Raw genomic sequence first — 12,371 nt, forward strand, 5'->3', positions numbered from 1 at the left:
GTTTCCAGAAAACGTTTGGTTCAGTGACAGTGGTCCCAGTAGACAGTGGCCATAGACAGTGGTCCCAGTAGACAGTGGTCCCAGTAGACAGTGGTCCCAGTAGACATTGTCCCAGTCAGACAGTCGGTCCCTGTAAGACAGAGGTATAATGTTAGACAGCATTTCCCAGTGGGTCTCATTCTGTAGACAGTTGGTCCCAGTAGACAGTGGTCCCAGTAGACATTGGTCCCAGTAGACAGTGGTCCCAGTAGAACAGTGGTCCCTTAGACAGTAGTATAATTAGACAGCATTCCCAGTGGGTCTCATTCAAAACAGTGGTCCAGTAGACAGTGGTCCTAGTAGACAGTGGTCCCAGTAGACAATGGTTCCCAGTAGACAGTGGTCCCAGTAGACAGTGGTCCTAGTAGACAGTGGTCCTATTAGGTCTCATTACTGTAGACAGAGGTCCCAGTTGACAGTGGTCCCAGTTGACAGTGGTCCCAGTAGACAGGGGTCCCAGTAGACAGTGGTCCTAGTAGACATTCGCGTGCCAGTAGACAGTGGTCGTAGTAGACAGCGGGTTCCAGTAGACAGGGGTTCAGTAGACAGAGGCTAAAGTAGAAGTTGGTCCCTACGTAGACAGTGCTCCCCAGTAGACAGAGGTTAAGGTAGACAGTTGGTCCTAGTAGACAGTGGTCCCAGTAGACAGTAGGTCCTATAGACAGTCGGTCCAGTAGACAGTGTCCTAGTTAGACAGTGCTCAGTAGTGACAGTGCGTCCTATTAGAGAACAGTGCTCCCCAGTAGACAGAGGTTAAAGTAGGACAGTGGTCCTAGTAGACAGTGTTCCAGTAAGACAGTGGTCCCAGTAGACAGTGGACTCCGAAGTTGGACAGTGGTCCTACTGGGACCACTGTCTACTGGGACCACTGTCTACTGGGACCACTGTCTACTGGAACCACTGTCTACTGGGAACACTGTCTACCGGAACCACTGTCTACTGGGACGACTGTCTACTGGGACCACTGTCTACTGAGACCACTGTCTACTGGAACCACTGTCTACTGACTGACCACTGTCTACTGACTGACCACTGTCTACTGACTGAACACTGTCTACCTTAACCACTGTCTACTGGGACCCCTGTCTACTGGAACCACTGTCCATGCTCCTCTCTTCATTGTCAGGTAGTCATGGAATGTGCAACATTAGGCTAGGGGCGTGGTATTTTCACGTCCGGATGAAAAGCGTGCCCAAAGTAAACTGCCTGCTACTCAGGCCCAGAATCTAGGATATGCATTTTATTAGTAGATTTGAATAGAAAACACTCTGAAGTTTCTAAAACTGTTTGAATGATGTCTGTGAGTATAACAGAACTTATTATTGTTGTCTTTACTATCAGAGCATACAGCCAGTGGTGGGTGTAGACTAGGCTAGCCTAGCATAGCATAGTTAACGCTCCTCTTAGGTGGATCTAGCCCAGCGTAGCATCATGCTCTCCTCCCAGGCTTCTCCCTCCCTGCAGAGGTTTGTTTAGCTGATCCCAGGGCAGCTTTCACCACAGTAGATTAACCTGAATAGTTGTCATGTGAGTGAATGGAACAAGGCGGCTTAGTGCCGTGTTGTTTAGACTGGTCATCTCTAATAGACGCAACAGCTGCTGCTCTGCCTGGCCTGCTCCCCAGCAAACCGGGAACATTCCCAGGACATTAGCTAAGTTGTAGTTAGCGTTTGATCTGCCATTAGGATGCTAATATCCCACATCCATCCCAATACAAACAGTCATCAGAACAACTGGACAGATGTTTATGTTATTAACTTCTCAGGGAAATGTACTTACACCTTTCCCAGTGGTATAAAGTACTTCATTACAAATACTTTAAATTACTACTTAAGTAGTATCTGTACTTTACTTTACTGTTTATAATTTGGACAACTTTTACTTCATTACATTCCAAAAGAAAATAATGTTATTTTTACTCCATACATTACTCCCTGTCACCCAAAAGTACTTGTTATATTTTGAATGCTTGGCAGGACAGGAAAATGGTCCAATTCACACAAGTATCAACAGAACATCCCTGGTCATCCATACTGCCTCTGATCTGGCGGACTCACTAAAAACAAATGCTTCATTTGTAAATTATGTCTGTGTTGGAGCGTGCCCCTGGCTGTCCCCCCCACCAAAAAAAAAAAGAAAAAAAAAATGTAATTGTGTAGTCTGGTTTGCTTAATATAAGGAATTTGAAATCATGTATACATTTAATTTTAATACTTAAGTATATTTTAGCAATTATATTTACTTTTGATACGTACGTATATTTAAAACCAAATACCTTTAGACTTTTACTCAAGTAGTATTTTACTGAGTGACTTTCACTTCTACTTCAGTCATTTTCTATTTAGGTACAGTATCTTTACTTTTACTCAAGTAGGATAATTGGGTACTTTTCCCACCACTGACCTTTCCCACAACGTAATGAAATGTTCTGGGAACCAATTTCGGTTTGCTGGCTCTGTTCTGCCTGCTAGCAGCTCCAACATCCAACAAATACTGGAACAATGTTTCACTCCCGCCGCAGATACGTCACAAGCAGTGGTGGGGAAAGTGCCCACTGTATCAAAAGTAAAAGTATAAATCATTTCAAATTCCTTATATTAAGCAAACCAGACGGCACGATTTTCTTGTTTTTTAAATTTACGGATAGACAGGGGCACACTCCAACACTCAGACATAATTTACAAATCTACTTCTTCATTTAAAAAAAAAAACAAGCCTAAAACCTTGTATAAAGACTGTTGACATCTACTGGAAGCCATAGGAACTGCAATCTGGGAGGCGGAAATCTTTCAATAGCATTGCATTGGAAGTCATTCTGAGCTCCAAAAATGTATTTTCCGGATCGATTGTCCTCGGGTTTTCGCTTGCTATATGAGTTCTGTTATACTCACAGACAGTATTGTCAACAGTCTTTAGAACCTTGTCTGATGCTTCTACTGTGAAGTGGGGCCGAATGAGAGGGGAATGAGTCAGTCTGCCAGCAGCCACGGGCTGGTCATGCGCATTCACATGAGAGGTAGCTCCCATTCCATTTGCTTTTCTGAAGACAAAGGAATTCTCCGGTTGGAACATTATTGAAGATTTATGTTAAAAACATCCTAAAGATTGATTCTATACTTAGTTTGACATGTTTTTACGACCTGTAATATACATTTTTGGGACTTTTTGTCCGTACTTTCCGCTGGCCTTGCACGCGCGTCGTGAGTTTGGATTTGTTTACCAAACGCGCTAACAAAAGAAGGTATTTGGACATAAATTATTGACTTTATGGAACAAATCAAACATTTATTGTGGAACTGAGATTCCTGGGAGTGCATTCTGACAAAGATCATCAAAGGTAAGTGAATATTTATAATGCTATTTCTGACTAATGTTGACTCCAACATGGCGGATATCTTCTTGGGTTGTGTTGGTCTCTGAGCGCCGTACTCAGATTATTGCATGGTTTGCTTTTTCCGTAAAGTTTTTTTTAAATCTGACACAGCGGTTACATTAAGGAGAAGCATATCTTTAAATCTGTGAATAACACTTGTATCTTTTATCAATGTTTATTATGAGTATTTCTGTGATTTGATGTGGCTCTGTGCAAATTCACGGGATGTTTTGGAGGCAAAGCCAAATGTAAACTGAGGTTTTTGGATATAAATATGAACTTGATCGAACAAAACATACATGTATTGTGTAACATGTTGTCCCGGGAGTGTCATCTGATGAAGAATATCAAAGGTTAGTGATTAATTTGATCAATATTTCAGCTTTTTGTGACTCCTCTCTTTGGTTGGAAAATCGCTGTATGCTTTCTGTGACTAGTTGCTGACCTAACATAATGATATGTTCTGCTTTCGCCGAAAGCCTTTTTTTGAAATCGGACACTGTGGTTGGATTAACGAGAATTTTATCTATAAAATGGTGTCTAATACTTGTATGTTTGAGAAATTTGGGAAATTTGAATTATGAGATTTCTGTTGATTGAATTTGGCGCCCTGCAATTTCATTGGCTGTTGGCGAGGGGTTCCCAGGCCTTCTAGGTAGAGTTGCAAATAAAAAGACATATCTCAGACTGGCCAATAAAAATAAAAGATTAAGATGGGCAAAAGAACACAGACACTGCCTAGAAGGCCAGCATCCCGGAGTCGCCTCTTCACTGTTGATAATGAGGCTGGTGTTTTGCGGGTACCATTTAATGAAGCTGACTGACTTTATAAGGAGGTGTATAGGAAATGTAGTACCCACTGTGACTATTAAAACCTACCCTAACCAGAAACCGTGGATAGATGGTAGCATTCAGGCAAAGCTGAAAGCGCGAACCACCGCATTTAACCATGGAAAGGTGATTGGTTAGAATATAAACAGTGTGGTTATTCACTCCGCAAGGCAATCAAACAAGCTAAACGTCAGTATAGAGATAAAGTGGAGTCGCAATTCAACAGCTCAGACATGAGACGTATGTGGCAGGGACTACAGACGATCATGGACTACAAAAGGAAAACCAGCCACGTCGCCGAGACCGACGTCTTGCTTCCGGGCTAAACACATTCTTCGCACACTTTGAGGATAACACAGTGCCACCACTGCGGCCCGCTACCAAGGACTGTGGGATGTCCTTCTTCGTGGCCGACGTGAGTAAAACATTTAAAAGTGTTAACCCTCGCAAAGCTGACAGCCCAGACGACATCCCTAACCGTGTTCTCAGAGCATGTGCAGACCAGCTGGCTGATGTGTTTACGGGCATATTCAATCTCTCCCTATCCCAGTCTGCTGTCCCCACATGCATTGTTTGTGTACCTAAGAAGAAAAGGTAACTGAACATAATGACTATCGCCCCGTAGCATTCACCTCTGCCATCATGAAGTGCTTTGAATGACTAGTCAAGGATCATATCACCTCTACCTTACCTGCCACCCTAGACTCACTTCAATTTGCTTACCACCCCAATAGATCCACAGACAATGCAATCACTCTGCACACTGCCCTAACCTATCTGGACAAGAGGAATACCTATGTAAGAATGCTGTTTATTGACTATAGCTCAGAATTCAACACCATCGTACTCTCCATGCTGTTCATTAAGCTTGAGGCCCTAGGTCTGAACCCCACCCTGTGCAACTGGGTCCTGGACTTCCTGATGGGACGCCCCCAGTTGGTGACGGTAGGAAACGTCAGCTCCAGTCCGCTGATCCTTAAGACTGGGGCCACAAGGGTGCGTGCTCAGCCCCTTGCTGTACTCCCTGTTCACCCATGACTGCGTGGCCAAGCACGCCTCCAACTCAATCATCGAGTTTGCAGACCACACAACAGTAGTGGGCCTGATTACCAACAATGACGAGACAGTCTACAGTGAGGAGGTGAGGGCTCTGGGAGTGTGGTGCCTGGAAAACAACCTCTCACTCAATGTCAACAAAACAAAGGAGATGATTGTGGACTTCAGGAAACAGCAGAGGGTGCAATCCCCTATCTACATCAACAGGACCGAAGTGGTGAAGATGGAAAGCTTCAAGTTCCTTGGCGTACAAACTGAAATGTCAGTGATGTGTAGTGAAGAAGGCGCAACAGAGCCTCTTCAACCTCAGGAGGCTGAAGAAATTTGGCTTGTCACCTAAAACCCTCACAAACGTTTACAGATGCACAATTGAAAACAGGACACCTGCAGCACCCAATGTCACAGGAAGGCCAAAAAGATCATAAAGGACAACAACCACCCGAGCCACTGCCTGTTCACCCCCGCTATCATCCAGAAGGTGAGGTCAGTACAGGTGCATCAAAGCTGGGACTGAGAGACTGAAAAACAGCTTCTATCTCAAGGCCATCAGACTGTTAAGTGGGTGGGGTTATATCCTGCCTGTTTGGCACTGTCCGGGGATATCATCGGATGGGGCCACAGTGTCTCCTGACCCCTCCTGTCTCAGCCTCCAGTATTTATGTTGCAGTAGTTTATGTGTCGGGGGGGCTAGTGTCAGTCTGTTATATCTGGAGTATTTCTCCTGTCTTATCCGGTGTCCTGTGTGAATTTAAGTATGCTCTCTCTAATTCTCTCGCTTTTAATCATTTTTTTCTCTTTCTCTCTTTCTTTCTCTCTCTAGGAGGACCTGAGCCTTAGGACCATGCCTGGCCTGATGACTCCTTGCTGTCCCCAGTCCACCTGGCCATGCTGCTGCTCCAGTTTCAACTGTTGTGCCTGCGGCTATGGAACCCTGACCTATTCACCGGACGTGCTCCCTGTCCCAGACCTGCTGTTTTCAGCTCTCTAGAGACAGCAGGAGCGGTAGAGATACTCTTAATGATCGGCTATGAAAAGCCAACTGACATTTTCTCCTGAGGTGCTGACCTGTTACACCCGCGACAGCCACTGTGATTATTATTATTTGACCCTGCTGGTCATCTATGAACATTTGAACATCTTGGCCATGTTCTGTTATAATCTCCACCCGGCACAACCAGAAGAGGACTGGCCACCCCTCATAGCCTGGTTCCTCTCTAGGTTTCTTCCTAAGTTTTGGCCTTTCTAGGGAGTTTTTCCTAGCCACCATTGTTCTTGCATTGCTTGCGGTTTTGAGTTTTAGGCTGGGTTTCTGTACAGCACTTTGATATATCAGCTGATGTAAAAAGGGCTATATAAATACATTTGATTTGATTTGAAATATTTACATTTGATTTGATTTGTGGTCAGAATAACAGAGTCCTTATGAAAGCTTTATAAATACTTTTGATTGACTTTGATTGTTAAACAGCCATCACTAGCACATTAGAGGCTGCTGCCTATAGGCATAAACAATAAATCACTGGCTACTTTAAGGAATGGAACACTAGTCACTTTAAAAATGTTTACATATCTTGCATTACTCATCTCATGTATAAACTGTATTCTATACTATTCTATAGAATCTCATTCACTAAATAATTTTTTACCTATCTTGCATTACTCATCTCATGTATAAACTGTATTCTATACTATTCTATAGAATCTCATTCACTAAATAATTTTTTACCTATCTTGCATTACTCATCTCATATGTATATACTGTATTCTATTCTATTCTACTGTATCTTAGTCTATGTATTACTCATCTCATATGTATATACTGTATTCTATTCTATTCTACTGTATCTTAGTCCGTTCCGCTCTGACATCACTCGTCCATATGCATATTGTCTTAATTCATTCCTACTTAGATTTGTGTGTATTGGGTATATGTATCAGGTAGGAAGGTAAGACCCAGATGCAGACTACGTCGAAATTACAATACAAGTTTTAATTATCCGACAGGGGCAGGGCAGGCAATAGACAGGTCAAGGTAGGCAGGGGTCAGTAAGGCAACGGTACCGGACAGCAGGCAGGCTCAGGGTCAGGGGCAGGCAGTGTGGTCAGGCAGGCGGGCTCAGGGTCAGGGGCAGGCAGAGTGGTCAGGCAGGCTGGCTCAGGGTCAGGGGCAGGCAGACTGGTCAGGCAGGCGGGCTCGGAGTCGGGACAGGCAAGGGTCAAAACCAGGAGGGCGAGAAAAGAGAGACTGGTCAGATTGTGACAATATGTTGTGTAATTTGTTAGATATTGCTTGTTAGATATTTAGATATTAGTGCACTGTCGGAGCAAGAAGCACAAGCATTTCGCTACACCAGCAATAACATCTGCTTATCACGTGTATGTGACCAATAACATTTGATTTGATTTGGTTACTGCTAATATTGCACTACTAATTCCATTGCTATCTGTATCCACTGGTTATGCTAATTCGTTTTTTTGTTTTTTTGTTTTGTTTTTTCGGCGTTTACCTTTGCTGCGATATTCCACTGCCCCTGCTAGCACCTTATGTACATAATTTCTAACACATTGGCATAGTAGCGTACATTGATATTGTATAGTAATAACTAATTACAGGCTTGTCATGTTTCTTTCTGTTTCTTCTTCATAGAACACCACTATTCCTTCACCATTATCAAACCTAGTACGACAATTCAATGCCGTGTGTTTGCTTGTGGCAATAAATTTGTGATGTCTCCTGCTGAGTCATTGTCCCTCTGACCAGGGACCCGGGGCGACTGTCTATATTAAACCGGCACTTCTCAAAGTTCACCGACCACCAGGTGGATCTCTTTTTCACCTAGACTAAGTGAGCTATCACAATGGTACGATTACCAGTTCAGAAAGCAAACTGAAATGCATCTTGTTAAAATCATTGTCCTACCAGAACCTCTGGTTTGATTCCTTGGATGGATGATCCAACGATCCAAGGAAGATATAATCCAACGATCCAAAGAAAACCCCTTTAAAAAATGATATCAAAAACGTCATCCAGAACAATGCTAGGCTCTTTCTCAAACCGCCTAATTCAAGACGACACCTGTGGGTTGGACACGCCAACAACCACACCCACATCCACAGCCTTAAAAGGCCTACCATTCAATGGGCAATTACCAGCTCAATACATATTCTTGGCCAAGTACGTTAAAAACTGAGATTCATTGAGGGAAAGTATTCCTATTCTATTCCACTTCTGTCATAATGTTTATGTTCAGTATTTCAGCATGTTGAGTAATTGTTTTCAGGGTAAGAGTCACTCTGAAGTGTTCAGTATAGAGCTAATATTCCTGCCGTTAGTTCCTGTAAGGAACCGGGCCTACCCGGAGGATGGAGCAGGGTAGTGTGTGTCTAGTTAATGGTCCTACCCGGAGGATGGAGCAGGGTAGTGTGTATCTAGTTAATGGTCCTACCTGGAGGATGGAGCAGGGTAGTGTGTGTCTAGTTAATGGTCCTACCCGGAGGATGGAGCAGGGTAGTGTGTGTCTAGTTAAATGGTCCTACCGGAGGATGGAGCAGGGTAGTGTGTGTCTAGTTAATGGTCCTACCTGGAGGATGGAGCAGGGTAGTGTGTGTCTAGTTAATGGTCCTACCCGGAGGATGGAGGCAGGGTAGTGTGTGTCTGGTTAATGTGCTCTGACAGTCCACCAGAGGATTGCCTTACACAATCCCCTCTCCCCCACTTCTCCAGAACCACCAGTCACCCAGTGCTTGATCAGGTCCAGGCCTCACTGCACTCGTTCATCCCGTGCCCCTAGCACGTGTGTGTGTTAGAGCGCTTACCTCTGCAGTAATGACGGCCCAGTGAAAGGAGACCTGTGGTGAGGCCAGATTGTTCAAGATGGCTGCAATCAGCCGCTCACGACCGTGTCATTGCTGCTCTGCCCCCCCCCCCCCCCACACAACCACACACGAACACACACACACGAACACACGAACACACACACACACACACACACACACACACACACACACACACCACACAAGAGTTCAAGCCCATAGATGAGAAGGGTTTCCCCAACACTGCTCTGATGAATAGAACGATATTTAACTGATGTTTTTTTTCTATAGAAACGTCTAAGTTAAAGTCCATCTTAGTGTGGTAATGTATCAACATTTTAATGTTCTATTTAACAGATCCTCCTACTTTGTGAGTAACCTTGATTCACATGGTTCTTCATAATGCATTAATGGAAACACTTTAATAGAAAAGGATTTGAATGTGTCCCAATCATTTCTCCTTTGTCCCAAAGTGTGCACTTGTTCACTTCCCTTAATGGACTTGAAAGGAAATGACTGGTACATGGAAACTCATGTTTAGCCTACCCAACACAACGCTTGTAAGTATGTGGGAAGTAGTGAACAAGTGCAGACTTCAGGATAAAGAGAGATTATTGGGAGGAACTCAGAAGCCTTCGGGCTAAATGACGCTGACATGATATCCATTACATTTACAGTCTCTGTCTCAGGCGGAAACCCAAACGGGACTCTATTCCCTATATTGTGCTAGTTCTGACCAGGGCCCTATTGGTTAGGGTTAGTCCTATAGGCCTGGTCAAACGTAGTGCACTATATAGGGAATAGGGTTACATGTGGGATGCAGACACATGTTCAAACTAATCATCATATTGTTTGTTTGCTGTAACACTGAGGGAAGCATTACCAACAGGTTGTTAGCATATATCTACACTATAGCTATGAAGAGAGGACTGACATGATAGAACAGGTTGTTAGCATTATCTACACTATAGCTATGAAGAGAGGACTGACATGATAGAACAGGTTGTTAGCATATATCTACACTATAGCTATGAAGAGAGGACTGACATGATAGAACAGGTTGTTAGCATATATCTACACTATAGCTATGAAGAGAGGACTGACATGATAGAACAGGTTGTTAGCATATATCTACCACTAAGCTATGAAGAGAGGACTGACATGATAGAACAGGTTGTTAGCATAGTTGATGTGATACATTCATCCTAAAACTGTTTGAATGATTCTCTATAGGCCTGGTCAACAGTAGTACTACACCTATTTCTTCTATAGGCCTGGTCAACAGTAGTACTATACCCTATTCTCTATAGGGCCCTGGTCACCAGTAGTACTACACCCTATTCTCTATAGGGCCCTGGTCAACAAGTAGTACTACACCCTATTCTCTATAGGCCTCGTCAACAGTAGTACTACACCCTATTCTCTATAGGCCCTGGTCAACAGTAGTACTACACCCTATTCTCTATAGGGCCCTGGTCAACAGTAGGTACTAACCCCTATTCTCTATAGGCCCTGGTCAACAGTAGTACTACACCCTATTCTCTATAGGGCCCTGGTCAACAGTAGTACTACACCCTATTCTCTATAGGGCCCTGGTCAACATAGTACTACACCCTATTTCTCTATAGGGCCCTGGTCAACAGTAGTACTACACCCTATTCTCCTATAGGGCCCTGGTCAACAGTAGTACTACACCCTATTCTCTATAGGGCCTGGTCAAAAGCAGTAAGTACTACACCCTATTCTCTATGGGCCCTGGTCAACAGTAGTACTACACCTATTCCTCTATAGGGCCCTGGCAAACAGTAAGTACTACACCCTATTCGTTATAGCCCTGGTCAACAGTAGTACTACACCCTATTCTCTATAGGCCCTGGTCAACAGTAGGGTACTACACCCTATTCTCTATAGGCCCTGGTCAACAGCAGTACTACACCCTATTCTCTATAGGCCCTGGTCAACAGTAGTACTACACCCTATTCTCTATAGGCCCTGGTCAACAGTAGGGTACTACACCCTATTCTCTATAGGGCCCTGGTCAACAGTAGGGTACTACATAAGGAACAGGGTGACATTTGGGAGACACTGGGTCTTTTCTGTAAAATAGTGTTGATTCTTAAAGGCAGAACTAAATGATAGGTTGATCATGTGAATCATGACTCAGTGTTCTTTACTGTTTACTTGAATTGTCATTTAATTGTGATTTGTTAAAGGGGAGGGTCACTATTTTATAACTTAATGTTAGAGACATTGGACCACTTTCAGGATGAAAAACCATCTATCATAAGTTATACAATTCTGAACTTCCCCTTTTTAAGGACATCTCCATTGGTATTTCTCTTTATGTGTCTGACAGGGCCTGGTGCTGCTGGGCGGGAAACCTCTTCAGATCACTAATATTATGGCATCCAATGGTGTGATCCATATGATTGACGGGCTTCTAGTCCCGCCCTCGATCGTCCCCATCCTGCCTAAGAGATGTGATGTCACAGAGAACAAAATCATCGTGGTAGGTGGGAACATTCTGTTCTGTTCTAGTCTAGTCTAATTGGGGAAAAATGGCTGCGGCATTGTGATGTTGTTTGTGTGTCTGTTCTCCAGGGTCCATGTGTGAGGTGCAGCTATCTCTATGAGTCCCATTGCCCCAAGGGAAGCATAGAACTGGTAAAATAATCACAGCAATGTTTTCTTTTCCTCTCATGAAGGTGGCTGTTAAACACCTGTGTCTGCTATGCTTGATGCAGTGATAAGATCCTAAGCTTCTGCTCCATCTTTTTGAGTGTGGCTCCATGTCTGCATCTCTATTCAGCTCATGGCCTGTATTATTATACAAAGTAGTTCCTACTATTTAAAATACCAGCTTCATAAACAATGACACATATTTCTAATGATTTATCTACACTCAAATCTAATCAACTGTTGTTGTTTTTTGTCAAATGCCTGCACAGGATACAACTATTTATATTGGTTCTGTTGGGTACCGGCCCTGTAGGCCAACGACCCTCTTCTGTTGCTATTAAGATCCAGTACTTATTGTTGTTTCTGTACCACAGCAAAGTCACATGAAGGATTGTGACTATGAGGCATTTCCTTTCAACCCCACGCTCAATAAAGGTTGTGCTAAATACTGCAACACTACTATTGAGGTAAGTTCTCTTGGTTCCTTTTCCTTGTTAAGCTCTTGGTTCATTTTCCTTGTTAAGCTCTTGGTTTGTTTTCCTTGTTAAGCTCTTGGTTCATTTTCCTTGTTAAGCTCTTG

At 43.5% G+C, this 12,371-nt stretch overlaps 1 protein-coding gene across 1 annotated transcript in view; it reads left to right on the forward strand.

Annotated features, from left to right (window-relative positions):
- Positions 1–5,047: 5,047 nt before the first annotated feature.
- The window catches only part of LOC139025457 (stabilin-1-like), a 14,318-nt gene continuing 6,994 nt past the window's right edge, over positions 5,048–12,371 (forward strand). The window contains exons 1-5 of the mRNA XM_070440599.1: positions 5,048–5,188; positions 5,295–5,384; positions 11,469–11,621; positions 11,714–11,776; positions 12,166–12,258. Coding sequence (XP_070296700.1) covers positions 5,048–5,188; positions 5,295–5,384; positions 11,469–11,621; positions 11,714–11,776; positions 12,166–12,258 — 540 coding nt within the window. The remainder of the gene's footprint in view (positions 5,189–5,294; positions 5,385–11,468; positions 11,622–11,713; positions 11,777–12,165; positions 12,259–12,371) is intronic.

The sequence above is a fragment of the Salvelinus sp. IW2-2015 genome, unplaced genomic scaffold (assembly GCF_002910315.2).
Source record: "Salvelinus sp. IW2-2015 unplaced genomic scaffold, ASM291031v2 Un_scaffold2728, whole genome shotgun sequence".
Taxonomy (NCBI): Eukaryota; Metazoa; Chordata; class Actinopteri; order Salmoniformes; family Salmonidae; genus Salvelinus; species Salvelinus sp. IW2-2015.